This window comes from Anomalospiza imberbis, chromosome 11 (genome assembly GCF_031753505.1).
Source record: "Anomalospiza imberbis isolate Cuckoo-Finch-1a 21T00152 chromosome 11, ASM3175350v1, whole genome shotgun sequence".
NCBI classification, from domain to species: Eukaryota; Metazoa; Chordata; class Aves; order Passeriformes; family Viduidae; genus Anomalospiza; species Anomalospiza imberbis.
The window spans coordinates 18,334,772-18,362,028 of record NC_089691.1 but is presented as its reverse complement, the minus strand read 5'-3'; the positions used below and the strand labels follow the sequence as shown (position 1 = coordinate 18,362,028).

Below are 27,257 nucleotides of genomic sequence, written 5' to 3'. Positions count from 1 at the left end.
GAACAGAAGGCTGACTGACTCCAGTGGCCTCACTGCAATGCCTCCCAGCTCTGTGAAGCACTTACAGTGCCCTCGAGTCAGAGGTTAAGAATCAGAGCTGGCTTTAAGGTTTTTGCCTGATGCAGTCTCCTGTCCCCCTGCCTTTCCCATACACAGACACCTTCTGTATTGTCTAAATCCCCCCTGCCAAGCACTGTTCTGACCTCTTCTCTCAACCCTCTGGACCTGGGGATGCCTACACCATCATGTGTGGAGATGAATATTTGCAGAAAGTGCAGACTTTATTTCCACTGTGGAACAAGCTTTAAAATCCTCGTTGGAAGTGATACTGAACTGGTTTAAAGGGTCTCTGGCAGGGCCCTGATTAGCCTTTACCTCCTTGAGCAGCCCTACCCAGTGCTCCACCCATTCCCATGGGCCTGGAGCCCATTTAAACTCAGCCAGGAGTGCTCAGCTTTTCTCTTTAGCCATGTTGGAGGAACAAAGCTGTGCCTGGAGTCTGCCACGGGGAACCAACTCCTTGTTTGACCATGATTCCTTATCCTATGTGAACTGGCTTCCTGAGCTCCAGCTGTGGCCCTGCCTTGCTCAGGTACCCGAGGGCAGAGCCTTGGCTGGCAGGATCCCTGCTCCTGTGGTGTGATGCTCTGCACCATCCTTAGGGACCTGCTGGCCCTCTCTGCTCCCTGATGTTCTCTTTGCCAAAGGTAAGATCACCTGTACCATGTTCTTCCATGCTTCAGCCTCTGTGCAGTGTTTTTGCCACCGCTGCAGTGCAGAAATGAAATTTTGACTGTGTCTTCTTGATGCAGTGTCTGGAGGCATCAAGGAGCTCAGCTTCTTTGGCAAGCCTTGTTTTTTTGTTGAGGTTGGGTGGGGTTTGAATCAGAGGCTAAACATGCTGCTGAAGTGTGGCTTATGGGAGCTTTACCATAGCAATTTTTACTGAGTTTTTTTTTTTTTTTTTGGGGGGGGGGGTTATAGGAGCTTTACCACAGTAATTTTTACTGGGTTTCTTTACACTTTATGGCTTTATCTTCATGGAGCTACACGACAGAGTCATAGAATCACAGCTGAGCTGCATGATGGACGTGTCTGTAGGTTCTGTCCCTTGATATGTGGAGAGGCTGAGACTCTGTGTGAGTGTAATTGTACAGTTCACTCATTCACCAGAAGTAATTTCAGAGTACCCCTGAAGAGCACTCTGGAGGCTGGGAGAGCTGATGGAAGGTCAGCAAGTTCATTTTCAGTGGGTCACAGTCTGAGCTAGGTTGCATTACTGAAGAGACAGAGCAAATCTCATGGGCTCAATGTCATTATTTCTCCTTGACACCACCGTAACAAAACCCTTTGGAGCAGTTTCAGCTCTTATGATCAAATAAACAGGATCCAACAAGCAGGGCTCTGTTTGTCAGAATTATGTCCATTGACCTCTGGTAATATTTTTAGCTGATTAAATGCCTCTAGTGTTATGCTGGTTTCCATCTTAATGTGTCTTCCTAGACTGGCTGGTGGAAAAGCAAGACAAAAGCCCTCACATAAACCATCCATGTAGCCATCAAGATGTGTCTGACACCCAGCAGAGTGGCTGTGCTTCTGGTTTATAGCTGGCAAATGTGCCTGGAGATAGAAGTTCAAATGTCCCTTCTATAGAAGCCTTAAGCTCTGTCTCTGATATATGAAAGCCTAAATAAGGGTAAAACAATTCTTTTCTTGAAGCATCAGGAAAAAACCTGACAGCCCTTCCCTAGTGATCAGACAAGATCACAGGGCAATAAAGTGGTGGAGAACAGGCCTGTGCACATTTTAAAATATTCTGTAGGAAGAGAAGTTAAGAGGTGAAGTGCTGAGGGCATAAACAGCACTTTGCAAGCAGCCTTTCTCTGCATCCCAGAACCAGCTCTGGCCTGTGTGTAGTGGCTGACCTTGCATCCTGCTCTGCCCATCCTTGACAGCTGAGCCTCCTGCACAGCAGAGCTTCAGGACTGATGGAAGAGCCCACCAGACTCTCCTTTCATGAGCCTCCTCTAGTGCTGTGGTCCATGGTGAGGGTGACTGATGTTTGGGTCTCTGGTGATGTTCACAATATGAAGCTTAGCAAGGACTGAAAAGCAAACTAAGTGAAGTCCTGGAGGTATTTTGGGCTGGAGACACAGAGAGGAGATCTGTGTGGGAGGATGGATTTGTGAGGAGGAGGAGTGGGACTCAGGAGTGCAGATTTCTGGCTGGTCAGACTGTTCCCCTTTCTTATCCTTGGCTATTTCCATTTATAAGAAATAAGGGAAGCAGCTAATACTAATATATAATGTTAGTAATGTGCTTCTGGATCTCCTGAGGAGACAATAAGTAGTGCTTTTTTTTTTTTTTAAATACATGATGATCTCTCTAGATCCCCTTGGCACTAGAAGGCCAGATTTTAAACTGGATAATGAACAAATTGGAGAATTGTTTTTTAAGTGCATCTTTAAAAAAAATAATGAATACTTCAAATCATTCTGAATGCACAGGTTTATCAGGAATATCAGTGTAAAATCTTTCTACCATTTGGAAGTAAGTACACAGAGCTGCAGAGGAATGCTCAGCAGCAGAATCTCAGAAACTGCTGGATGCAATGCTGTGGTGGGGGGAGTGCAGCGTGGCTGGACTGAAGGGCTGCAATGAGCCAATTTGTGTTTCTTTCCCTTTGGTAACCTGCCTTTAATTCTAAGGAAACAGGAATAGGATTGCTGAATAATGAAGTGGGAGAAATGCAAGAAAAGCCCAGCAGATTGTGCTGTCAGCCATCAGAATAAGCATCATTTCTGTCAGAGCAGTTTTAGAGATAACAGGAGCAACACCCATGCCTCCAATGAGGGTATTACTATTGAACATGGGGTAAAGGTCTCTGAGAGCATGAGTAGGACCTGGCTGTGCTCCTTGTCCTTTTTGTCCAACTGCCTTCTGTTGAGAAAGACTGGAAAAATTAGGAGCCTAGAAATCGAAACTTTGTAAAAATCTTTGTCTCCTTCTGCAGAGCTTATCAGCAGTCTCTGAGCTCAGCTATTCTCAGTTCTGTGTGTAGGTGACAGGATCTCATTTGCAATACAAACGGACAAAATGGGGAGATGGAATAGGTTATGGAAAGCTCAAAGAATGGAGGTGCAGGGTGATGGCATGGGTAAAGCTCCGGCTCACTTAGCTAATTTCATAGAATCATAGAAAGGTTTGGCTGGAAGGGAGATGAAAGATCCAATCATTCCACCCTCTGCCCTGGGCAGGGACACCTTTCTCTAGACCAGGATGCTCAGAGCTCCATCCAGCCTGGTCTTGAAATTTTAGGTCCTTAATTTTAAGCCCTTAAAGTTGGGTGAAAGCCAGAAAAGACCATCACAAGTCTCTCTGTAACGTGGGAGACTAAAGCTGGCAGTGGGACCTCGGGTGTGTCAGACTTGTAGGAGAGAGCAAATTACCAGGACTAATGGGGTTTACAGTCATTACCAATTCCAATTGCCTTTATAGTATTTGAGAAGAATATCTGTGAACAGAGCCACATTTAAATGAAAAATAAAGACTGTGCAGCAATATTTAAGAGGCTTACTCTTGGACATAATTAGCAATCCTATTTTTTCCCATGTTTAAGTAATGTCTTTATGTAGTTTAATACCTTAGAATTACATCAATATATGTAAATTTAAGACAAAGGCTAACTCAAAAAACAATTTAATATATTGAGTTTATAATAATTTAATATATGTGAGTTTTACCAAGGAGCTTTTTAAAGCACCAAAAGGAAACAATCAGGAAAATGTGGTTAATTATTGTGGACAATATACAAAAACCTACACCTGAAAACAGAGCAGGAGTTCTGTAATGGTGCAGACGTAGAGGAAGACACTTCAGCTGTGCCAGGCTCTGTAAACCTGGCTGGTGCAAATATCAGGAGTGCACTGGTGCCCCAGTGAAAGCTGAGATTAAGCATCTAACAAATGTGTTTGCTGAATTTGGACTTGGACTTGAATCATGACATCTAAAGTTGGCTTTACAAGGAACTTCTCAGGACTTGGAGCTGCTCCTGTATTTTTATAATACCACTTTGTGTGCTTTGGCAGTTAAGGTAAATGACATCATTTTATTCTATCTTTCTGCATTTTATTTACCTCATTTCCTGTTCTAAAAATACACAAATGTGACTACTCAGTGATATGAATCTGAAAACAGAGAAAAGCCAGCAACCCCTTGTCTCCTACAATGTTCACTTAAACCACATCACTTAAACCCACAAATAGATTCAGCTTGCAAAAAGTCTTGATGAGGAACAGACCCAAGGATATTTTGGAGAAGCAGAGGAAATCCCCTCCCACCCTTCCTCCTTTCCTTTAATCTCCTTTTGTTATGGAGGAGGTCTGTGCTCAGGAGTGACCAGGCTGTCATCCTCACTGAGCTCTGCACAGCCACCTGAAGGCTCTGTACAGCCCCTTACTCCAGTCCTGTGGGGCAGAAAAATGGGAAATCAGTTTGCACAAGTGAAATGTGTGTAACTGGGACTTTGCTGACCAGCTCAGCAGACCTGTTCTGAAAGGCAGTGGGGGGAAAACCTTAAAACTGGACAAATGTCTTAGCTGAGAGCATCCAAATTTTTTATTAGGGTGGAGCAGCTTTTAGGATCTTCACATCCTGGTTTAGATTTGTAGTACAACAGGTGGCTTGTGGCATTCCTGGAGCTCCTGTGAGGTGGCTGTGGGAATTTGGAGCTGACCACAGTCTACTCTGAGTTGTTTCTAACATATTTTGTGCCCGTACTGTAAAGGTTTATGAATGTATTTGAAATGCCACCACTTGGATCCCATATCCCACCCAAGCTGTTTGCTCTCATTCTCTAACGGAGGTTTGTTTGTGCTCCACCTCAGGTGTGCAGCTCCAGCATGTGAGTGCTCATCTTGGTGTTAGGATAAAAACAGCCAACTTAGCTGAGATGAGCAATAAAAGCATTTGGAGCTAAGCAGGATGGTTTTGCCTGCGAGTATATTCTGGTTTTTCAGTTAGGCTGCAAAGAGGGGCCTCCAGTCATGGAAAGTGGTTTATTGCTGGATCATCTTTTTCCAGCTCCAGAGGAACCTGAAAGATGATTTTTGGTGTCAGCAAAACAGCAATTCTTCCACCTACATCCCCCAAAAACTGGGTACCTGCTGTTAGCACCTGCTGGCTGAACGTTGGCTGTGCAGAGGCCACGAAATACAGCAAGTTTGTGCCTCACCATTCCTCAAGTGATTCCTCACTTCAGGATCTGTGTATGCCAGTGCCAAGCTACAAAAACAGCTTGTCTTTACTGGGGTCTCCCAGAAGAATGCTGTGATGGGTTGGACTAGCTGTTCATTTAGCCTGGCATTGCACTGTTCATCCTAAATAATAAATGATACCCACTCTGGCAGTTTGTATAGATTAGCAGCAGTGGAAGATCTCAGCAGAGAGGCAAAGTACCTTTTAAAACATTAATATTCCTTCCTTGCTGTAAAGGGATTTTGGAAAGAGGTATGGTCAGAGCTGGATCTGCCTTTCACGTAAGGAAGGTAGCATAAATTCAGCCATTTTTCCCAATCTGACTCATGTCCATAGCCTTTAGAGATTTACTTCGGGAGCTGATAGCAAAAAAATAATGTTTCAGGGCTAGGAATGCAGGGATTCTGTTTCAGACTGCAAACCCTCAGGAAACAGATACGTACATGTGTTGACTAATTGTGCTGCAAAGTATTCAGTCCCTGGAGTTTTGATCTCTGTAAATAGCTGATGGACAAGGAAGGCAAAAGGACTTTGTTGTTGAGTCTTACTTTTAGTTCTGCTCCCCATTAGGGACCAGAAGTGGAATTTCTCACCAAACCTGAGGCATCTGTTGGGAGCTGTAGTCTGAGCTAGCTTGGTTGAGAGTAGAAGAAATTCTTCGTGCCTTGCTGTGAGACCCCAGGCAAACCACATCTTCAGGTTTCTCTCTCTGTCCTTCATGTCTCTGGCTCTCTGCTCCTGAGGGGAAGAGCTGTTGTAGGTTTGTCAGACACCTCCCACAGCGAGGAGCTGGTGTGGGTTGGTGTCTCAGGCTCAAGTGCAAAGCCAGCAGAGGTTACTCAGCTGGAGAATTTTGCCCTGCATTCCTTCATCAATCACACTGGAAGGTCTCCTCTGCAGTTGTGCACTGCTATCACTCATTTTCTACACGTATTTTGTTCAGGTGCAGCAGCAGTATTTTCTACAAGCTCTTGATTTTATTATAATACAGCTATAAACCAGATAAAGAGCGTTTATTTCAGCCACTATAAATATTGGCTGACCTTTTCTGCTCAGAGGAAGCTTGCTCCTTTGCCTCTAGATTTTGATTTAGGATTATTTGTGGAAGGCAAATGGATGCATACATCACATCAAAATATCTGTCAGTGTAATTTCCCCTAATGAAGTATGGGATGCAGGAAGGAGGGGATGGCTGAAGTAGTAGGCAGTGATTTCTTGTGATATAGAACAATCTTTTTAGATATATTGCATAGTAATTGTTCATCTTCTGCAGTACAGAGCCCACTGGGAGCTGGTGGTTGATGGTATCTGGAAATCAGACAGGGATGAGACTACTGGTACAGAGGTATGCATAACTAAAATAATATGTTTGGTATTTCTAGGGAGAAGATAAACTTTCTATCACATGAATGTGCAGGAAACTTGAAGTAAAACAGACAGAAGGAAGCTGCAATATGCAGAAAATGCAAGAGAAGGCTGTGGGTGGTGATGTACAATACCTGATGACCTAAAGCTGTTCTTGCATTGCTCTTGGCTTGTGCCAGTTTGGAGCAGAAGAGGCAAACGTCGTCACCTTCCTGGCAGTGGGAAATACCTGGGAATACTTCTCAGCGCCCAAACCACAACCCCAGAGGAGCTCAAGGAAAGGAAAACGCCAGGAAAGTCAGATGGCAGCAAAAGCCAGCCATCGGGGCCCTGGGGTGCAAGCAGTGACAAGGGAGGAGAGGCAAGAGAATGAGCATCATTAGCATGATTGATGCAGCAAGTACCAGGAGAGCACGAAGAGATCATTGCCGTAAAATGGCATGGGTGAGACACAGGCAGGGAATGCTGTGCAGTGCAGATGGAGATGAATGCAAAATATGTTTGAGAGTCAAGCTGTGTTTATTGCTCTGCTTTCAGAAAAGCACCAGGTAGTCTGGCACTGCAGTCTGTAGATGTGATAAATAGGAAGACCCTGTGTTTCTGGGGCTAATAACCATTATTTGCTATAATTCAATTGCCATTAAAAAAATCTCATTTTCCTAGGAGGCTATTGTAAGCCTCTTAATTTTGGTCAAATGAATGAACAACGACTTGTGTGATTTCTCCAAGAATAGTAGAATACTCATTCATTGCAAAATGCTAGAGTGAATTTCTTCACCACACAAGTGCTGTTTTAGCTGCAGTGATTTGTTTTGTGGCATATACAGAACTCGCTATGCTGCTGTTTATTGCCGACGGCGAGCCTGGTTTATAGCACCGTTTGCCAGCACCTCCAGTTGATCTGACACCCCCCAAACAATAGCCAGGCTGCGATTCATTACTTTAGGCAGCTCATTTCCATATGGTAATTAGGAGTCCGTTTGTAACATACCAGCGTGGGTATTCCTGAGCACATCTTATTGTTCTGCTTCACATCGCGAGGATGACAAAGGCTCCTTATGAACAGAGGTAGCTGGGTTTAGGCAAATCCAGCCCTTTAGCATTGCCCTGGAGAAATCACCATCCATCACCTCGGAGGACACGACACACGGCTTGTGTCGGTATTGTGGCTTGAGCTTGGGAGCAAAACAAAGGCAGGGGAGGATCCACGGCGGCTCGGGGGGAGCTTTCCCAGGGAATTGCCGCTGGTGACCACTCGTGTTAGTGGGGAGCGGGGCTGGGCCACCCCTCCCGGCGCGGGCTCCTGCTGAAGTTGAGGACCGGGATGCTCTAAGTTGCCTCGTCCCCTGCGCTGCGCGGGGAGGCGGCTGCGGCGCTCCGAGGGGTGAGAGGGGGGGCACGGGGACACCCAGGCGGGGAGCGGCCGCCGCTGCCCGGGTCCCCCCGCGGCCGGGGCGGAGCTGCCCTCGCCCTCCCCCTGCTCGGGGGGCAGCGGGGCCGGCGCTAAGCCCTGCCCCGCCGGGCGGGCGCTGCGGAGCCGGGGCCGCCGCGGGTGGATGCGCGGGGGAGAGGCGGCGGCGGGGCCGGGCTGGGCTCGGCCGGCAGCCCCCTCCCGGGCTGCCCGCAGCGCGGAGCCCCCGCCAAGGTAAGGCCGGGCGGGGAAGGGCGGCGCTTTGTTCTCCGAGCGGGATGAGGGTCCGGCGGGGGATGGATGGATGGATGGATGGATGGATGGATGGATGGATGGATGGATGGATGGATGGATGGATTGGGAGCGCTGCCCAGGGTCCCCCCCCGCTGTGGCAGTGCGAGCGGGCACATCCCCGTGCGGACCGCCTGGTTCAAGTGCGGGGTCTGGTGGAGCTCGGGACCGCCAGGGAAAGCCAAGCCGAAGTCTCTCGGGGAGGATGAAATTCCCAGTGGGATGCTGTGATGGGCTGAGAATCGCCGATAGGAGCTGCTCTCGCTGGGGCGATGACCAGCACCTGGCTGTGGGGGCTGAGAGCATCCCCAGCCTCGTTCCGTGAGGCATCCCCAGCATCTTTCACTCTGCCAGGCAGCGCAGGCACACAGGTCTGGGCATCTGCCCCTTCATTCCTCTGGAGAAAGGAGTCGAGCAGCGCTGGGCTCAGCCCCGGCACAGGGTCCGTCAGGGATGTGGGCAGGCAGTCGGACAGAAATCTCTGCCTGCGGAGCGAGGAAGCCCTTCCTCTGCCTTTGTTACACTTGTTTCCCTGCCCGGCTTGGCCTCTCATTCTCCCTGTTGCCCAGAATAGCCCCTTTCCCAGTATTGTTCTCCTTGTGCTTCCTCTCGCCTCCTTCTTCCGCCCGTCCTTAACGTGGGTTCTCTGCAGACCTGGTACCCTGACAGGCATCTTCCCTCTCCCCTATGGCATTTTTAAGTCCAGATCTACCTATTTTGAGAAAATTCTCCTGTTTTTCCCTTGAGTGTTTAAATTTGACTTCCATTCCATGGGTTTAAACTAAATCGAAATTAACTTCATTTAGGACCTGCTGCATAACAAGGATGAGATTTCTGGCTGCCTGGCACTTTATATCAGTTTCAATTACACTGAGCACTGTGTGCGTTCAGACTGGGCTTTCTAACCTATCATTGCTATGATATAGAATAAGGTAATTCTTTACCTTTGACCTCACCGCTGCCTTTTTTTATATATAGATGGGATTAGGAGGGTCCTTGGCTAAATGAGCACAGCCTTGCTGAATGGAGCTGAAAACTGTTAATGTTGAACACATCGCTCCTGGAAACAAGTTTTGAGAGTGCCAGAGGGTGAGATCCAGGGAGAGAGCAGGTTAGGAGCTTGTTAGAGCAGTGTCTCCAAAAGGGTCCAGCCCTCACCTTCTGTGCTGTGTTGGTTTTCAGGCACAGATCCATATGAAAGTATTTGTGTCTCTGCTGGAACAGGGCAGAGCACAGCTGCTGCCAGGGGGGCTGTTGATTTTTCCTTTAGGGGATTGTGTTCTTTAAGCACTGCCTTTATTTAGAGTTTAGCCTAATGGGAAGCAAAGAGCAGCTGAGCTAATTCTTGTAACTTTTGCTGGATTTCCAATAGCTGCAGTGAAGTAGTCAAGGCTTTAATCAATTTTTACTTGGCTATAACTTGGGAAATCTTTGAGCAGCCGCAGGGGCACTGGCAGGAGAGTTGTGTCTGCAGGCTGGGCAAGACTGCAGTGCTTTAGTTATGCCTGCCTCATACAGAGGCAGAAACATATGTTTAGAAAAATGTACATGTTTTCACTTGTGTTCTCTGTTTTTTAAAAATTGCTTTCTTGAAGCTGCCCCTTTTCCTCCTTTTGGGGAGTTTATTTGCATAAGTTACCAAGAAGTTGCCTTGGAAAGATTTATCTTTCCTGTAACAGCATGGATTTCAAGGATTGGTCTGTTTTACAGGGAGACTCATCTTGCTGATTCCCTTGGACTTGAATGGGTGCAGCCACATCACACTTGATCCTTTTAGTTTTCATTCTGCTGTATTGAACATGTGAAAACCCTTGTTAAGAGTTTGCTCCTCAGTCCATTAGAAATATGCATGTCGTCTTAGTCAAAAGAGATTGTACAGAAACCTTTCAGTGTGTTAACAAGCCCTGGAATTCCATAATTATGAAAACATGACAGGAGTGAACGAATTACCGAGGTTTTAGATGCAGGTGACTGTTTTTCTGTGGTTTCCTGTGGGAATGCTGGCGTTGTGCTCTCTGAAGCTGGGTGTTTTCTGGGCAGTGAGATGAAATTACTATAGAGATCCCCAGAGTAAAGGTTGTAAATGCATCTCAGCTACAGAAATCGTGGCTCTTTCCTAGACTTTGTGCTATTACATAAAAAACCAGAACTCCACACACCACCTATGACTGATTTTTCAATGTGTGTTACCTGGCTCAGTCTTGTGACAGTGTGGAAGTGCAGTGTGGTGTGAGAAGACTTCTGTGAGTGTGGCTTTGCCACCACTGTGGGACTCTGCTGATGTGGCCATGGTTGGGCATTCTTGGTTTAGGCAATTCTGCTCACAGTTTCTGGTAATTAAAGCAACAGAAGGTAAAAAAAGGAGGCCCACTGCAGGGCTCACATGATTCTGAAAGGGCTCTTGCATATTTTCTGTATCCTATTTTCTTCCTCCAATGCTTCTTAGCATTGAGTGAATGGCAGGGAGGAGGGAGGGAAGGACCTGGATAAATGGAGTATTCTGGGATCCAAGAACTCTCTTCGTGCCTGTTGCACCTTCCCAGGGAAGTGGTGGGCCAATGTGTCAAATCCATTTGCAAGCAGTAGTGTAAATTAAAGCTGGGGGATAAGCAGGTTAGAAGGTTAATGAGATGTCTGAACTTAATTGATTTTCCATACAAATTGGCTATAATGTCTTTTGTTTGCTTTTTTTTCCCTCCCAGGATGCTGTGTTACAGCAGTTACATGAATATGAAGAGTAGCAAAAAGGGAGGGGGGAGTCGTGGCTGTTTGGAAACCAAGGAAACCTTGGATGTACTCCTGAGAGGGGGCTGATGTGTGATTTTGGGCACAGGAAGGTAGCTCTGAATTAGCACCCTGCACTCCTGTGTCTTCTGGGACTGGGTACCGTGGACTTGGTGATCACTGAGCCTTGGACAGCAGTGTGCCCTGGCTGTCATGCAGAGCTGTTAGATCCCAGGGTTCAGAGAACACTTTTATTCAGATGTGCTGTTGCACAGGCCAGCCTGGGAAAAACAGTAAAAGAGGAGCTATAATTTGTGTTAAATGATTTCTGGGTTTTGAGGTTGTCAGGTGGCATCCCCAAGAGGGTGGCACCACTTTCTATAAGCCTGGCCTGGCTGTACTGTCCAGAGGAATGAAGCTGAAGGGGCTGTTGACTTCCTTCATCTGACTGGAAGTGCCTGACTTAACAATGAGACCATGCTCAGGCCACTAATTTTTTGACTTTTCTGTGCAGATTCTCATTCCTGTTGGGAATATATTTGAGTTAGTGGTTGGAGCCAGTCCAGTTCCATGGGTGAGAGGAGCTGGGATCCTTCCTGCTCGCTTGGCTCCTGGACAGTGCTGGTGCTGCCCAGCGCCCCTTCCAGTCTGTGCTGGTTTCAGGTGACAGGTCCAGCTCAGGAGCAGCACCAGGCTCTGCCTGTCTGAGCTCTGAGCTGGGTGGCACAGCCAGCCCAGAGGAGCGGCACACCAGGGCAGGAGCCAGCTTTGGTCACCCCTTCCAAGGGTGCCATGGAGAAGGAAAGGCATTGTGTGTTTTGTTGTGTGACAATAGAAGTTACAGCTCTTCTTGAGTTGGTTTGCTGTGAGAACCATGTGGTTAAATCACATTTCAGAGCTTTCCTCTTGGATTATATACCAAAACATAAAGAATAAAATAGCAAATTCTCTAAGGGGCTAATACTGTTTTGACTCCTGTTGTGTTTATTTCAAACTAGATAATCACAGTCAAACAGTTTTTGTGCTTAACATGGAAACTGATTGCAGAGTGACTGTGAAGAGTTGCCTGCAGACAACAGCTTTCATAAAGCAGCTGCATTTTGCTTTAAGGGTTTCTGAGCAGCTGAGGACAGCTGCAGAGCACACACCACTGCAAGGGAGATAAAGAAAGATCAAGGTTTTTAGACCCCCATATCATCACAAGAAGGACTGATGGGAGGCGTGGGCTTGGCACCTTCACATTTGTAATCAGGCTTCAGATAAGCCAGCACATGCCATATGCTGCAAGATTGGTCAATACTTAAAACTAATTGCTGAGAATGACTCAGTCAAGAGTCAAGGGCAGGAAATAGGTCGCTGGACATCCTTTACATCCTTATCTAGTGTATGTCACCAGTAGTGACAAGGTTTAGTAGGAACAATTCCTTGGCCAGTTTGGAGCGTGCATATCTTATTTTTTGAACAGGCTGAGAAATTTGCCTCCAATGTAATGTTGAAAACCCACAGGCAAAGCTGCTATTGTTTGGTTGCAGCCATTTCAAAGCATTAAGCCTTCCTCTTGCCCCAAGTCATAATGCATCAATGCTTTCAGCAATGGTTAACAGTTCTGTGCTTAAATGATATAGGTTAGAGGAAGGAGGGATTTTTGTTTTCTTTTGCTATTTAAAGCAACGCAACAAGCCTTTAAACCATAATTCCTACAGAATTCTAGTAATTTTTGAAAAACATAGAGTGCACATTGAATACATGCAAACTGTAATTTTGGCCCTTTGTTTTCTGTGTAGACTATTTACAGGGCAGTGTCAGGAAAGGAAATATTTTCATGTGATGGCCTCTTTGTTTAGAGCCTAAACTCTCAGTAGGTCAGCTGTATGTAGAGCTGACAAAAGCTTCAGATTTTCTGCAGTTGTCAAAACTTCAGTGCAGAAGAAGGGGGATGCTGAAGGGGTAAAAGAAAACAGTTCTACTGGGGTTATCTGTCAATTTAACAAACTATTATAAAAACTATTGTCCCACAGTGTTTGCCAAGATGCCCCAGAGCTCAAATGCATGAAGGTCTAAACCAGCCAGGTCCTTCATTCCTCTGCCAGGACAGGACTGATCACTGTACACTCCTCAAGTTCAAATCTGAACTTTTTCAGACCCTTTAGGTATGGGTTGAGGTGGTGTGCTCGAGTTACTGAGCCAAAAGAATCATTTCACCTGCTGCTTGTTGGCCTCAGAGATTGCATGTGATTGATTATTGCAATTATTGATCAGCAGTGATCAGTTCCAGTGGTCACAGCCTGGGCAGCCTCTGCTGTGTGGCCATGCCTTTGCAGTGGGAGATGGGCTGTAAAACCCTTTAATATATGTAAGAAATGTAGCCCTACACTTTTTCTCATGCTAATGTCTGAGCTGTCATTAGTTCCTTTGAAAGGGAGTTCCATAGGCTGGTTAATCTCCCTGTATATAAATCTCTTTCATACAATTAATCCTTTATTTTTTTCAGATCCCAGTGCATGGAAGAGATGGTTTAGAAACAAATCCATTTACCTTGTGTTGCCTTGAAAACAAACCCAGTGTACTTGAAAGCAGAAACAAAGCACATACACAGACACATTTTTCTGCATGGTCTTGGTTATTATTGCTGTGTGGTGTCAAAATAAAAGATCTCATAGAACGTTTCTGTCTGCAAAGAACTTCCCAAGAAAGAGATTGCTTTCAAGGCTTTCAGTCCTGAAAATTCTTATGGAAAATCAAGCAACAAAAGATGTGAAATTGACAAAATCTTCACCCTCCTGAAGTGAATGGGAATCTTCAGACCATAATTTGGCCTGGAGTTTTAAAAAAGTACCTCACTGGAATACTATATTTATGTGCTTTTAGAGATACAAAATTGCAGTTTTACTGAAATACCAGTTGCCAGGTGTTCCAGCTTTATGAATAAATGATCTTGCTGATTTTTCCCCTCTTTGAAGTGAAGGATAAGATTAGGAAACAGATGCCTGGAATATTCAATTATTTTAAAATAGTATGTTAAACAGATCAGCAGAAGTTGGACATCCTTTCCCTTCTTTCCCAGCCAGCCCTAGAAGCACTTGGAGAAGCATTAGAAGTATTTGGGGACAGAGACCACTTTGTCTAGTTTAGAAGGAAACCTGAAAGTACTAAAAATAGTCAGTGGATAGTTCTGGGGAGTGTTTTCACTGCAGTCAGCCTGCCCTGGCCCTGAGAACATGGCAGAGGCTGTTGCTTTGTAGTCAGAACCTGTGGAATGATTTTGCCTGGTCATGCTCATTGCACTCTGTGCTTGGGTTTAACATAAGGAAGGGGTAGAGGGTGATAGATATAGTAGGAGGGTGCTTTAGAACAGGAGGAAAACTCAGGCTGGAAAGCTGGAGAAGGATCTAGAAAAACGGGAGGCAATGAGAGGAGAGCAGCTAGGCAGAGTCGTTGTTATGGACTGGGCATGGCACAGAAGGAGGCTGCCATCTGAAATGCAGCCTTGGGCTGAGATCACAGCACACTGATGGGTTTTATGTGACAGAATTCCTCTGGAGGCATTGCAGTGCTAAATGTATAGGTTGTGGGAACACAGGTCCTGCATCCTTCTTTCTTTACAGTCCTGCTTGGATGTTATGGAAAGCAGATGTACACATCTGGTAGCTGTTGTGCAAGGGGCTGAGTCCAGCCAGGAAAGAAAGCAGTTCTTATAAAGGTAAAATGTCTTAAATCTCAAAAGAAAAAAAAAGTAGGGGTGTGCATGTTTAAGATGAAACATTGACATGCTTTATCGTGGTGTTTGTTTCTGAAGGTGATAATGATGGAAAAATGTGTGTCTGGAGCTTGGGAGGATCTCCAGGCTGTCTCTAGTGCATGGACAGTGCTTCTTACTTTCTTCTCACACTTCATCCCTACTCTGTCTTCGTTTAGACTTCTGTTCCTTGTTTAGAAAACAAACTGCAAACCCCTCTGGATTGCAGATCCAGCAATTTAACCTTAACTCCCCAGACACCAAGTTCCCTTTTGTGCATAATACCAAAGAAGTGTCTTTGTTTGCAGGAATCCTGCCTGACAGCAGGGCCTGGCTAAAAACAAATTTTAAATGACCAAAGTCTTAAGAAACTCTCTCAGTAACACGAGTACACCACATAGGATAGCTGCACATGGAGCAGAACTGAGAAGCGTGGGAACTGTACAGGGATGTGCTGCAGTAGGAATCCTTCTAATGGGTACCATATTACTCAATTTTATGGTAAAATAGACCAAGTGTTTCAAATTGCTTGTTTCTCCTCCACTGTCAAAAAAGCTTAGCAGAGAGCTCATAGAATCTAACATTTTAGCAGTTAAAACACAACTGGCATTGATTGTAAGCATCCTTGTTGGTGGGTTGGAGGGATGTGTATGTATTGTGTAGCTGATGCAGATTCTGAATGCCTGGACTTGGTTCATCCTCCTCGCTTCCAAAAACTTTTTTTAAAACCAAGGCAACAGAATTTCTTCGAACTGTGCCGCTGTCTCCAACATCTTGAAAATCAGTTGCATCTTTTTCTGATTCAATGCTCTGTACTGTTGTGTAGAAAAGAAAGTTTGGAGAAGTAACCTTTCCTAAACCCTTCTCCAGCCCCACCTGATTTTGCTTACATAGGAGGCAGAAATGGGAAGCTCCAAGGAGGTGTCTGCTTGGCAGCCTTGAGGCTGATGCATTATCTGGCAGAGTTATGTGCTTATCTGTCAGTATTTCCTAGTGCTGACCGTGTGAGTCTGCCTCTCTTGGCAGCAGCAGAGCTCCTTTTCTGTGTTTTTGCCTTCACTGCACTTACAAGAAAATCACTGTGAGTATCTGCTGGAAACGAGAGAGGAGTCATCTAATGATGGGTTTCCATGAATCAGAAGGTGAAATGAAGTTGAGATGTAATTATGCTGTGTTAGTTTGGGGCATTCAGGAGACACCAGGAAACCTGGCCAGCTGTTTCTGTAGGTAATGGCATGAACCTGATAAACAAAGCAGAGGCAAGGCTTGTTCAGTTTATCCCTTAGATGATCCCTGATTATCACTGGGGAAGGAGAGGAAACCATGGGCTTCATCAATCAGCCTGACAGTGAAGGGAGGGGAGAGAAGGAGGGGTGTGTGCATACTGGGGGTTACTGGGATGATACAAGATCTTGTTTCTCCTGTGCAACCCTTGCTCGTCTTTAAGGGTTTTAGTGACCACTGCTTTAGTACTGCACACTGGAGAGCTGGTTTTGGATGCACTGTGAGTGGTCTTTAGGGATGGAGATTTCTTGATTGTCCACCCCTAGTCAAGGGGGCATGTGGGTCAAAGCCATGTGGGTGTGTGGTGGGTTTGGAAGGGAGGAGAAGGGTCTTTGCTGTGTGTGTATAAATCCATCTTTAACCCTGTCTTGGCGTACTTTGAAGGTTTCTTGGTGTCTGGAGTTAACTTGGCTGCTGACTTGGTTCTTTCCACTTTAAACACAGGGGAGCCTGTGTTCAGACTAATTTTAACCTCCTCATTCTCAGCCTGAACCTCTTTTTTTAACCCAGTGTGCGTAGCTTTGATGCTTAATGACAGAAAGTTCTGTTAGCAGTGCATTAACATCTTGTCTTTCAGTAGTTACACCCTGTCAGAGCATCACATGCTTGTTGGGGCAAGCTACACACACCTCTTCTCCCTGTCTGAGAAATCCCTTTCCCTGCTCCAAACTCCTCCATAATACTTGAATGGAGCCTGGGCTTTGCAGCAGCTGAGATACAAATGTTTATTCAGATACATTTGAGTGTGTCATCTTTGCTCTCGTCTCCAACATAGCTGCGTGGGATTTCAGTGGCACCAGGAGTCAGACTCCCAGTTTGCTTTAACAGTTGTTGTCTCCAGCTCTGCTGTTGGAGTACAGAGTGGCAGGGTGTGCTGTGTGCCAGACTGTGTGTCTGGCACTTCCTCTGCAGAGCTGTACTTGTTTGGTTTTGTTTTTGCATACTGGTGGTGCTCTGGAGTCCTGTCCTCCTAAAATAAAATGTGGTGGAAGGGAAAAGAAAAAAACCCAAAAAAAACCACACAATAAAACCCAATCGAGTGAGAAGAACCATGGGTGGGACTGAGCTGGGGAGAGCAGGCAAAGGAGGGACCAAAGCAAGCAGTGTCCAGTGGGGAGCAGCAGGGTGGAAATGCTCCAGGGAGTGAACTGCCTGGCACTGCACCCTTAGAAGCTCACCCAGGGAGTCCAGGTGAGTGAAAGGTAACCTGAGATTCCAAGTCTGGCCATTGTTGTGCTGAGAGGGTGCAGTCCTGCTGCAGGCTTGGGGAGAAGAGAGATGTTTGCCTTTATGGCTCTTTGTATCAGCAAAGAAAGATGTGTCATTCCTTGCCCTTACTTGTGCAGAAACGTGAGGATAAGTTCGGGAGATGTGTTCAGTTCTCTCAGCCGTGGAAGTGCAGGGAGAGATGTGGCTGCCCAGGGTGGGAGGATGCAGCCTGGGACTTGCTTCCTGAGAGTTTACCAACATAACTCCTGTATGATGAGTCTTTTAGAGATGTGCCTTACGAAGGTTGCAGGCTCAAACCTCTGCTTTGAGGTGCCAGAAGTTGCATTTTTTTTTTTTTTATGTGTCAGTAATTTCTAAGTTGCAGTCCAGCCTTTTAAATTTTGGAGTCCCTGATTAACTGAGGTGTATTGGCCTAGCCAGGTGTGTTGTAAGAGCTAATCTTAAACAAGAGTGGGCATATTTTACTCAGTGGTGGAGCCTTCAATGCACAGCAGGGAGGTAGGAGTAAGCAGAGTAGAGGAGGAAGGTCAGACACTACAGTCAGACCAGCTGTGTTGTCCTCCACACCTGTCCAGCTGCAGAGCACTGGAGTCTGGCCTTCACACCCCCAGATTTTAGGTATGAGCTTCCCTTTATCCACATGGGTTTGTATCCTCAGGCTGCAAAGTGGGGCTGTGCAGAATTAGCAGAAGTCAAGAGGAAATGGCCAGTAAGTTGTTTGCAAAAATGTAGATCCTGGTTCCTTTCTCACAGGATTAGTCTTGAAATCAGGAGGAGGAGATGGAGCCCGAGGTATGAACTCCAGTCATTCCCATTTAGAGCATACTGGTGGGTGTAACACAGGAGGTGCCACTGCCTGTGCTGCTGGGATGTTCCTGCAGCAGCCTGTTCACCCTACTGAAAGAAGTAGTCAGGTAGATTGTTTTACCCAGTTAACTGGAGAGAATAAGAGGGAAATGGGGTATTTGTTTCCTCTGAGCACCCTACAGGGGACAGCAGGGCATAGGGTGTATTTTACAACCACGTGTGCTGTATTTGGTGCTAAAGGGCTGTCGGTGCTGCTTCACCAGAGTGCCAAGATCATACTGTGGTTAAAGTGGTTAAAATGGATTTTCCTGGCTATTTATCACTTCTGCCTGTCACCTCCCTCTGCAAAACTTGTCTGGGTAAAAGCACCGCTCTGGACACCATGTGAGAGCAGCGCTGAGCCTCAGGAGGTGCCAGGGGTGTGTGTGAGCTCTGGATGGAGGGGAGGGGATCTCTGCCTGGCATCATCTCCAGCTGTTCCACCCAGCTCTTCCCAGGCCTGTGCCCTGGAGCCATCAAACCACAGGGCCTCTCCCAAGCCTGGGGAGGGGGTTCAGGGTGCTGCACCTCCCAGAGCAGCCAGGAGTGGAAATTCCTGTTGTGGAGAAAAAGATGTCTGATAACACTCTAGGTACTGCTCTGCCCAAAGCAGCTGATAATGCTTTTGGAAAAGAATGAAAGGTTTGGGAGGAGGAGGTGGTGTCTGATGAGGAAGTTTGTAGTAGATGAATGATAACACCTGTGTGTAGTCTGCTTTCTTCCTCTGGGGCTAAAACAGGTGGAAGATTTGCTTTCAGCAGCAGCGCCCATCACCTGAGGCTGGAGAGACTTTTCATGTCCCGTTCAGTGTGACAGCACTGGCTCTTTGCCAGGTTTTGTCTGGGTTCTGGAGCTCGCAGGGTTAGTCCTGATGCTGGTTATCATATTACTTCAATATCATTCACTCCCCAGAAAAAGAAGGAAAGGCCGTTTCGAATTAGCTCATCTTAACAACTTTTTTTTTTTTTTTATCCTGAGAAATTCTGCAAGCCTTACCTTCAATTGTGGAATGTGAAAGGTGGATCCCAAGGCTTGTGACTTTAAATTCAGAGGTTAATTCTGCATGGAATATGAAGAATACTTGGGCATAGGGAGAAAAATAATGGAAAATCAAAAACAAAGCAAAATCTGTTGTTCCTGCTTGAAAAGCTTCCTTGGTTTAGGTGTCTCTTGTTTGAGCAGCTTCTTGTAGCTTGTGTAATAACTCAGAGTAAATGGGTTTAAGGGCTGCAATTCTGAGTTGAGGGGCTCTTTACAGCACAGGCTGGGGCTGCAGATGAACATCAAAGAAAGAGAGGGTTTGCACAGTGCAGAAAACCCGTGACAGATGTTGGATGGGGCAAACTGCAGGCAGGAGAACCCCTTGGTAGGGGGTGAGGAGGAGTGATGGCCCAGAGGGCTGAGGAAGCAGCTAGGAGCCAGCTTTGGGATGCTGTGGTGGGGGATTTGTAGACAAAAATCCCTGCCAGACCCCAGAATGTTGACTTGAAAAGCCAGCAGAGTGTTCAGAGCAGAGGCTTTGAGGCAGATAAATCTTGGCCCAGCCATGCTGACAGGATCCAAGGGGGTGGACTTTTTTGGTAGCTTTAATGCAATTCCTCAACATTAGCATCTCTCTCCTAATGACTGTCTTGGGCTGTAAGAAATATATCTGTACTGTTACAGTGTCCATGTGTCACTTACCTTCTGGGCTGTGGTGACTTTCTTTTGCTTGAAACTGGGTTTTTTTTTGTGCCTGGTATTGTGCCTAAGCAGGATGTTGGGTAAGGCATAGCACCTTACCCTGGTGGAAGGAAGGATTCCGAGGGATTTGTTGATGGTGCTTTGTGCCCTTCTCAAGGACAAAAGGTTGTGAAAGTTTTATGTTTGCCTTTTCACTGGGCAATTATTTCAAGCCAGCAATTTCTCTGCAGCTGTGACACCCATGTCCAAAGGGAGGATGGGGAAAGACAGGAAGAAAAATTTAATTAAATTCAAATTTACCACTGTCCAGTAAATTCTCAGGACTAATATGACATTAGCAATGGCTTCATTATGACAAATCATCACTTTTTTTCATGCAGGATACTTTTTTTTAAACTGTAAGAACCTTCTGGCATGGTTACAGCTCCCCTTTTGTCTAAATAATACCGTTTAGAGCAACCATTTACTGGGATAAATGTGTTCACTGGGGGAGATTAATTACACTGATTAACAGAGCACAAAATCAGTTGTGTCTTTGGTTTTGGTGAAAACCAGCCGCAAGGCCATAGCTGTCCTTTCAGACTCTGCTCCTGCCATTAGAATCCAAACTGTTTGTGTGAGCTGGGCAGGAATGTGCTGGTATTTACCCAAAATTTGAAGAAGACACTTAGCAGAGGAATGTGCTCTGCGTGCTCGCCATTCCACTAGGAAATTCTGCATTTAAAGGAAACCTCAAGCAAATATTTGGAAGGCCAGGAGGGCTTCAAAGGAACAGCACGTCCTCCTGGTTTTAGGGAGAGCAACTCATCCTCACACATTCAGTTGTGTCTTGTCCTCTGTACAAGCTCTGTCCCAACTAATGATGCTACCTGGGTGGTTACAGTAATCCTCTTTATTTCATTTTAATGTCTGTGTGAGTACCTGATACTCAGAATGGGATTAGGAGAGGTGAATTGCTGCTGAAATTGGTAATAACAGAAAGCAAACCTGTCTGACAGCATCTGCCCTGTGATCTTCAGAGAGCAGGTAAAAGGATCCTTAATTAACTTTTTGCCAGGGTGGGGTAGTGTTTTTGAGAAGAATTCATTTGAGAAAGTTACAGCATGAATTGTTGTTGCCCGAGTTAGAACAGCCTAATGAATTGCCATAAATTAGCTCCCAGCCTATAGGGAATGCTGTGTTTAAGGAAAAAAAAAAGCTGTGAGGATTGCTCTAGGCTGAAGGGAGGGAGCTGACTCAGAGAAACTTGTTAAAGGTAACACAAGAGTGTGGTGGTTCTCAAGTGTTGTCAAAACACTTGCAGAAGCTCTTTGCCCTGCTCTGTTCGGCTTTTCTCCTCCTGTCTCCAGGGATCCCCTCCAAGCTGGTCAGAGGCTCTGGTGCAGGCAGGATGTGCCTGTCACAGTTGTACAGGTCCCAGGCCAGTTACTCCACAGCTGTTTTATCTGACTTGCGTCCTGGATTGCTGCACATCCCTTATGAACAACTAGTTGGGTGATGGAAAGTGGGAAGCTGTTATGAAGCCATGGATAATTCCTTAGTTTGGAACTAAATTGACATTGCTTCCCAAGATAAAGCCTCCACAGACCCTGCTGTTGGTGCTGGAGTGACACAAACGGGGCTTTCCCTCTGTCAGGGCTGTGCTGTGCTTCAGGGACTGCTCTCCTGTCCCTTCTTCAGGACTGTTGATAAATGTGTCCCTCAGCTGCTGCTCAGGAGGGGTGAGCACATTGCCACCACGGGATTTATAGTCTGTCTTAATGCATATAATCCAACAGCTCGTGGCTGCAGGGCAAGTGGGGAAGAGCAAAGATCCCTTGTTGGGAAGGGATCTGGGTGGCTTTACCTGTGGCACAGAACCAGTCAGAGACATTGCTTCCCAAGAAATTGCTGTCCCAAAGCAAGGTACTCCTCTTCCCAGACAATAAAACCACAGGGGTTGTTTGAATGAGAGGCAACAAGCACCTTTAACTGGGTACAATTACCTGGGAGCGTTAACAAGTTTGTGATGTTTGTGATTTAGTGCCCCTGTGCTGCTATTCACTACCATGAAATTCTTGTGTTAAATGCCCTTTCAGCTTTGCCACTGTGAAGGTGATGAAAAGTTTATACAAAATTTAAAGCCTTGAGTGAAGCCTGTAGAAATTGTCTGAAGAAATTGGGTAGTTTAATACCCATCTCCTGGCAGCACCAGCTCATGAAGATGAGCTGATTTTCAAAAGTTCTCTGCGTGTTTGGATGGTTTGTCCCAAGAAGTTTTTTCTCAACTTGGTTAGAAACTGGCTTGTGTCCAGAAGTATCCAAATGGCTTTGAGTCCTGGTAAAACTCCAATTTATTCAGACCTTGCTCTGGAAAAGGCCAAATATTGGCATGCCTTTATGCTTTGGAGGTGCAAGAATTTAATCATCTGTTTGTTTGGCTTGCTGGAGGAACAATCTGAATTGCTGAATTCAGGGAGGGGAAAAAAATAGCTGTAACATAAACCAAACAGTATTTCTAAAGGCATGATGTCTTGACTGAATGGTTTTAATAAGCATAATTTGAATACTCTGTCATTGCTTAGCAAACAAAGCCCTAGTTGGCTCTCAGAGCTATTGAATAAATAAAGCAGGCAAAATCCCTGCCAGGGTATTCTTATCTTCCAGTTTGATTCCTGTCTGTGCACACAAGTAGGATGAAATTGGTGCATGCAGAGGAGGTAAGGGGAGCTCTTCTGCATGAGTAGGGGGTGCTCATTTGAGATGCCTGCCCAGAAAACAACTGCCTGGCTGTCTGTGAAAGGGTTTGAGGCTCCACTTCTGGAAAATAGCCTTGGGTACCTTCTCATTTTTGCTGTGCAGGTTATTTGGGTTTTATGTTGTGAGCAGGGAGGGTCTGGCTTAAAACAACAGCTGGGCAGAAAGGTGGATCTTAAGGATCCATGTGAAGAAGAAAAACTGCTGCCATCAGGCTGGCTGTGTATTAGATGCATGCAGAGCTCTGCAGTGCACACAACTTCTGCCCCTTGTTCTGACAAGGGTGTTTCTGGCTAAAAACCTGTTTCTGTTTCTGGGTGAAAGCCTGGGCTGCTCACATGGGCACTCTGCACCTGTGCTCACTCTTTCTGCAGCTCTCCTGCTTGCTAAGGATTAGATGGGAGGTGACAAATCCTGGAGGAGAGGTGTTGCCACCTCTCCTTGGGCACATGACCTCCTCCAGTGGCTGTAGGTGCTCTTACCTGGCAGGCAAGCCTTGGCTTGCTTTTCCTGGGGGATCCCAGCACTCATGAGGTGCTGGCAGCGGGGGAGAAGGTGGCCATGGGATGGGTGCAGCTCCCAGATCAGAGTGTGGTAAAGCAGGAGGTTTGGATGAATTGGTGCTGCATGAAATGAATGCAAATAGCAGAGGAGATACGGAGGAGGAGGAGGAGGAATCCCCGTGGCTGTGGGGAGCTGACAGGCAGATACTTGTCCAGTGCTGCTCTGTAGCTGCAGACCTACTGATCTCAGTCCTCTCCTTCCAAAAGGGGGTGTAAATGTAGGCCCTGAGCCAGGATGAAACATGGACTTTATAACAATCTCTCTCAGTGCCTCACTTTTAAAGCAATTTCTCTTAATAGGCAAAGACTTGCTGTTGGTGTGTCCCAGGTGAAGGTGCACAGTTCACATGGGTGTGCAGGAGCAAATCTCTGAGCAGGAATAACTGCACAGCTGCTCTCCAGGAATTCCCATAAATCCAGCTACTCTTGCAGGTGGCTGTGTTGGTGGCACAGCCCTGTGTGTAGGGAGACTGTCATCTTCTGATGTCCCTGTATTTCTGAAAACTGGGCACTAAATTCCTGGTAGTGTTAAATGGGGTATTAATTCTCAAGGCTTTCTGGTACATCGATGCTGTTGTGCAGGGATGTGTGCCAAGGTGTTCTCATTCAAGCTGTTACTGAAATCTGACACTGTTTGGAGCTATCTGGCTTTCAGAGTTACTCTGAACCAATGAACCTGGGCTGCTATTTAAATAAAAAGGTTGCTTAATCCAGAGATCTCTCTTAAAGAAAATCCAAAGCAGCACCAAAATAACCCCAGAACAAGGAATGCTGCTGCTTTGAGGGAGGAGAAATATGACAGAGCAGTGTCTGTGCCTTTGCTAAATTATACAGGGAGTAGGAAAACTGCTGTTTGCTGATGCTTCTCTGAGTTACGACCACATTATCCTGGTGCTGCTGGGCATGGAGTGCAGCTCTGGGGATACAGATTCCTTAATGGCTCTGCTGTTCTGCAGTGATCCACTCACTGGAAATCTTCCCATTTATTTCACTAAATGCGTACAATCTTTGCTCTCAAGCCAACTTTTCCCTCCTTGTTTAAGGCTCTCTGTTTTGGAAACTGTCACAAGGTATTTTCAGATTAATCCTTCTCTCCTCTCCCCCTGCAACCTCCTCATCCTCATCACAGTGTGATCTCTGGCTCTCTTTGTAGCCGTTTTGCTTCCTACATTACTGAGACAAAGGAAACCCACCTTCTGTAGGCTGGCTTCAGGCCAAGCCTGCCTTATTTAAATTTAGTGTGGGCACTTGCCAGAAAGGAATCCCAAGTCACAGTGTTTGAATTACCGCGGTGCTGGCACTGGCTGCAAAGGGAAGAGTGAGAAGATACACAAAATGAGTTGATATTTTCATGTCTAGCTGTGTATTTACAGGATGTGAAATTTTATTGCCATGCAATGGGAACCAGCACGGGGTATGTAAGATATATTCTGCTGGCAGGCAAGAGCAGCAAGCACTGATCTTCCCCAAAAGGGTTTTGTTTTTTGAGGATCTTTGTGGCACGTATTCTGCCCATGTCAATGGATATGAAGAGCAGGTCAGCCCTCTGCTGACATCTCCTTGGCCCAGGAGCAGTTTTTGCATATTGCAGGGCATGTCCAAGAAAACATTTCATAGCCTTTTCCTTCATTTAGGGCAGGGTAAGGAATATCAGCAGCAGAGAAATGTTGCAGCTGGGTGTTTTGTTGAATGGCTAGATGTGTTTTTTGGGGCAGAAAGCTCATTACTGCTCTGATTTGTTGGTAATGGGGATCCTTTGCCTGCACAGGTAGGTAGGTCACTGTGGCAAGAAATGAGGAATATGATGGTGCTGTAGAAAATACACTTCTTGTTTTTACAGTGTCTTCTGATGTCTGTGGTGCTCTGCCCTGGAGATTTAACATTTCAGGACAGTCCCATTTTCCTGGGGGTGAGTGCCTGGCCCAGGTGACTGAGCAACTTGCCAGGCATCAGGTGTTGGCCACTCCTGCTCCCACACAAGCTCCTGGGGACAACGGGAATCTCCCCTGCTTTGGACAGTTGGTGACATTCCCTTGCTGCTGCACCTGGTCTCCATCTCCTTGTGCCCCTGATTTGCAAAGGGGTGGGTTTTTGTTTTCCCCTCCAAAGAGACCTCAGGAGGACGGGTTTGCCTGGGCTATCCCTTAAACATCCCTTGTTTAAAAGGCACTGCCGTGGGTGTTGCACCTCCTGCCACAACAACAGCTCCACGCTTTGCACCTCTAGTGAAAACAGTGGGGAGCAAGTGCCACTAAAGTGACAGTGTGCCACCAAGGCCAGCAAGTGCCATTTCCTGCAGGATCCCTGCTCCTGGATGCCTGCCTGCCTCGGCAGGAGCGCGGAGAGCGAGCGCTGCCGCAGTCTTTGTTCCTGGGTTATTGGACCTGTCTGACAGCAGGGCTGGGATTTGCTCTGCCAGGATTTCTTCTGTCTGTTTAATAGGTGCTTGTGGGCATCTAATAATCCAACCAAAATGAAATGCAGGAGAAGGTGAGGCTGCAAGCAGGAGATACATGAGCTTTCAACTGTGTCTGCAAGGGATTCGTGTCCCTGGGGATGTGTGTTCATGAATGCTGGGCTTGTTGATGGCACAACAGAGACGTAATTACAGGTCTGTTCTCTGTCACAGCTGTGTTGTCCTCTTGTACAGACCAGGCATAAATTTGGGGTTCCCAGGGGAAAAGCTGAGTAATTATGTGTGTGTGTATTTTAATGTTACCCACGTAAGCTAAGAGGAAGAATTTCCCACTTTTTGCTACCACATGTCAAGCTTGTCTTTTTCCCCCTGCTCCTTTGCCAGTAGATGTGGATTTTTAATATTTTAATTTAAACTATTCTTTCATCTCTGCAATTTGACGTTCTGTATTTCTGAACTTTAGGAGGCTGCCTCTTTCTGAGTCAAACCAGCAGGATTTGCACTTTTTGCTCATTGCATCTGCATGTCTCAGAAGTCAGCAGGTCATCTGATACCTTTTTTTTCCAAAAATGTATTTTTCAAAAGAGGTCATGTAACAAAATTTTGTGCAGTAAAGATGGTTTTAAATAGAAGCCCCACTTGGAGCTACTGAACCTCAAAGCATAATGCCACCAAAGACCATAAAATAAGGAGGTGGGGTGGGGTGCAAATCTCCATGTTAAATCACATAAAGCCAGAGCCCCTTGAGTATCTCTAATGCTATGTGATGGATGAGAATTTCCCAAAATAGACATTTGGATTTTTTCTTTTTTGAAAGGACTTTGTGTCACCATGCAATTGCTGACAGTGATGCATAAAAGCAATACAGGGAGTGAGCTCTTCTCTTGGTTCTCTTCCTCTGGCAGAGGAACAGGATAAACACTGTGTTGAATTCATATGCCTTATTTCTCACTGGGGCAAACATTTAAAACGTTTGGGAGGAAGTATTGAGCCTGACTGCAGTTACCTGGCTGTGCAGAGTACCTGGTTTGATTTCTGTGAAGCCACTCAGGATAGAAAATGGAGATTGAGCTCAGAGCATCCCCTTCCCAAAGACTGCTCACAGGAGCATTGTACTGCAGTTCTATTTGTGTTACCCTAATTGTGGCATACAGTTAAAACCAGGAAATTAAAGCTACATTTAAATTTCTTTCATGTTCTCTCTTTTTTCTGTGCCTTTACTTCACAAGCTTTGCAAAGACTTTGAGCCGTGTTGTCAGAAGTGTAGCGACATCAGGTCAGGCATCCCTGGGGAGCAGGGAATTGCTTTTGTTCACCCAGCAAAGAATGTGTTGCACATATCACGACAGGCAGTCCAGCAGTCAAGGCAAAGCACCATGGCTTGGTGCCTGCTAATAGCAAATAAACAGCTTGAACTCTCATGTCAAGTCCTGGAGAGGCTGAGGTGCCCAGTTTTCTAAACTATTCAACAAAGCCCTACTTCAGACAGTTCCTTGTCACACTGTGTGCCCTGAATTCATGTCCCTTGACTGTAAATGGTGTGGGAGTGCAAATCTGAGGACGTTGGCCACCGCAGTGTGAAAAATTAAAGTCATGGTCATTGACTGGAAAGTGGCCAGACTGGGGAGTCTGTGCCACAGCTCGGAGAACTTCAGGCGGAGAGAACCAAAGTTGGCTGTCACCCATCAAACTTATAGACAGTTCAGAATCCAGACC

At 46.1% G+C, this 27,257-nt stretch overlaps 1 protein-coding gene across 3 annotated transcripts in view; it reads left to right on the top strand.

The window, feature by feature from the left end:
• The first annotated feature begins 555 nt into the window (after positions 1-555).
• FRMD4B (FERM domain containing 4B) overlaps positions 556-27,257 on the top strand; it is a 132,157-nt gene continuing 105,455 nt past the window's right edge. The window contains exon 1 of one of the 3 annotated variants that reach the window (XM_068202224.1): positions 556-707. In XM_068202224.1, coding sequence (XP_068058325.1) covers positions 690-707 — 18 coding nt within the window. In that variant the 5' untranslated portion in view covers positions 556-689. Of the gene's footprint in view, positions 708-3,916; positions 4,094-8,211; positions 8,267-27,257 lie in introns of those variants that run through there. The other 2 variants (XM_068202227.1, XM_068202228.1) reach the window with 2 other exon arrangements.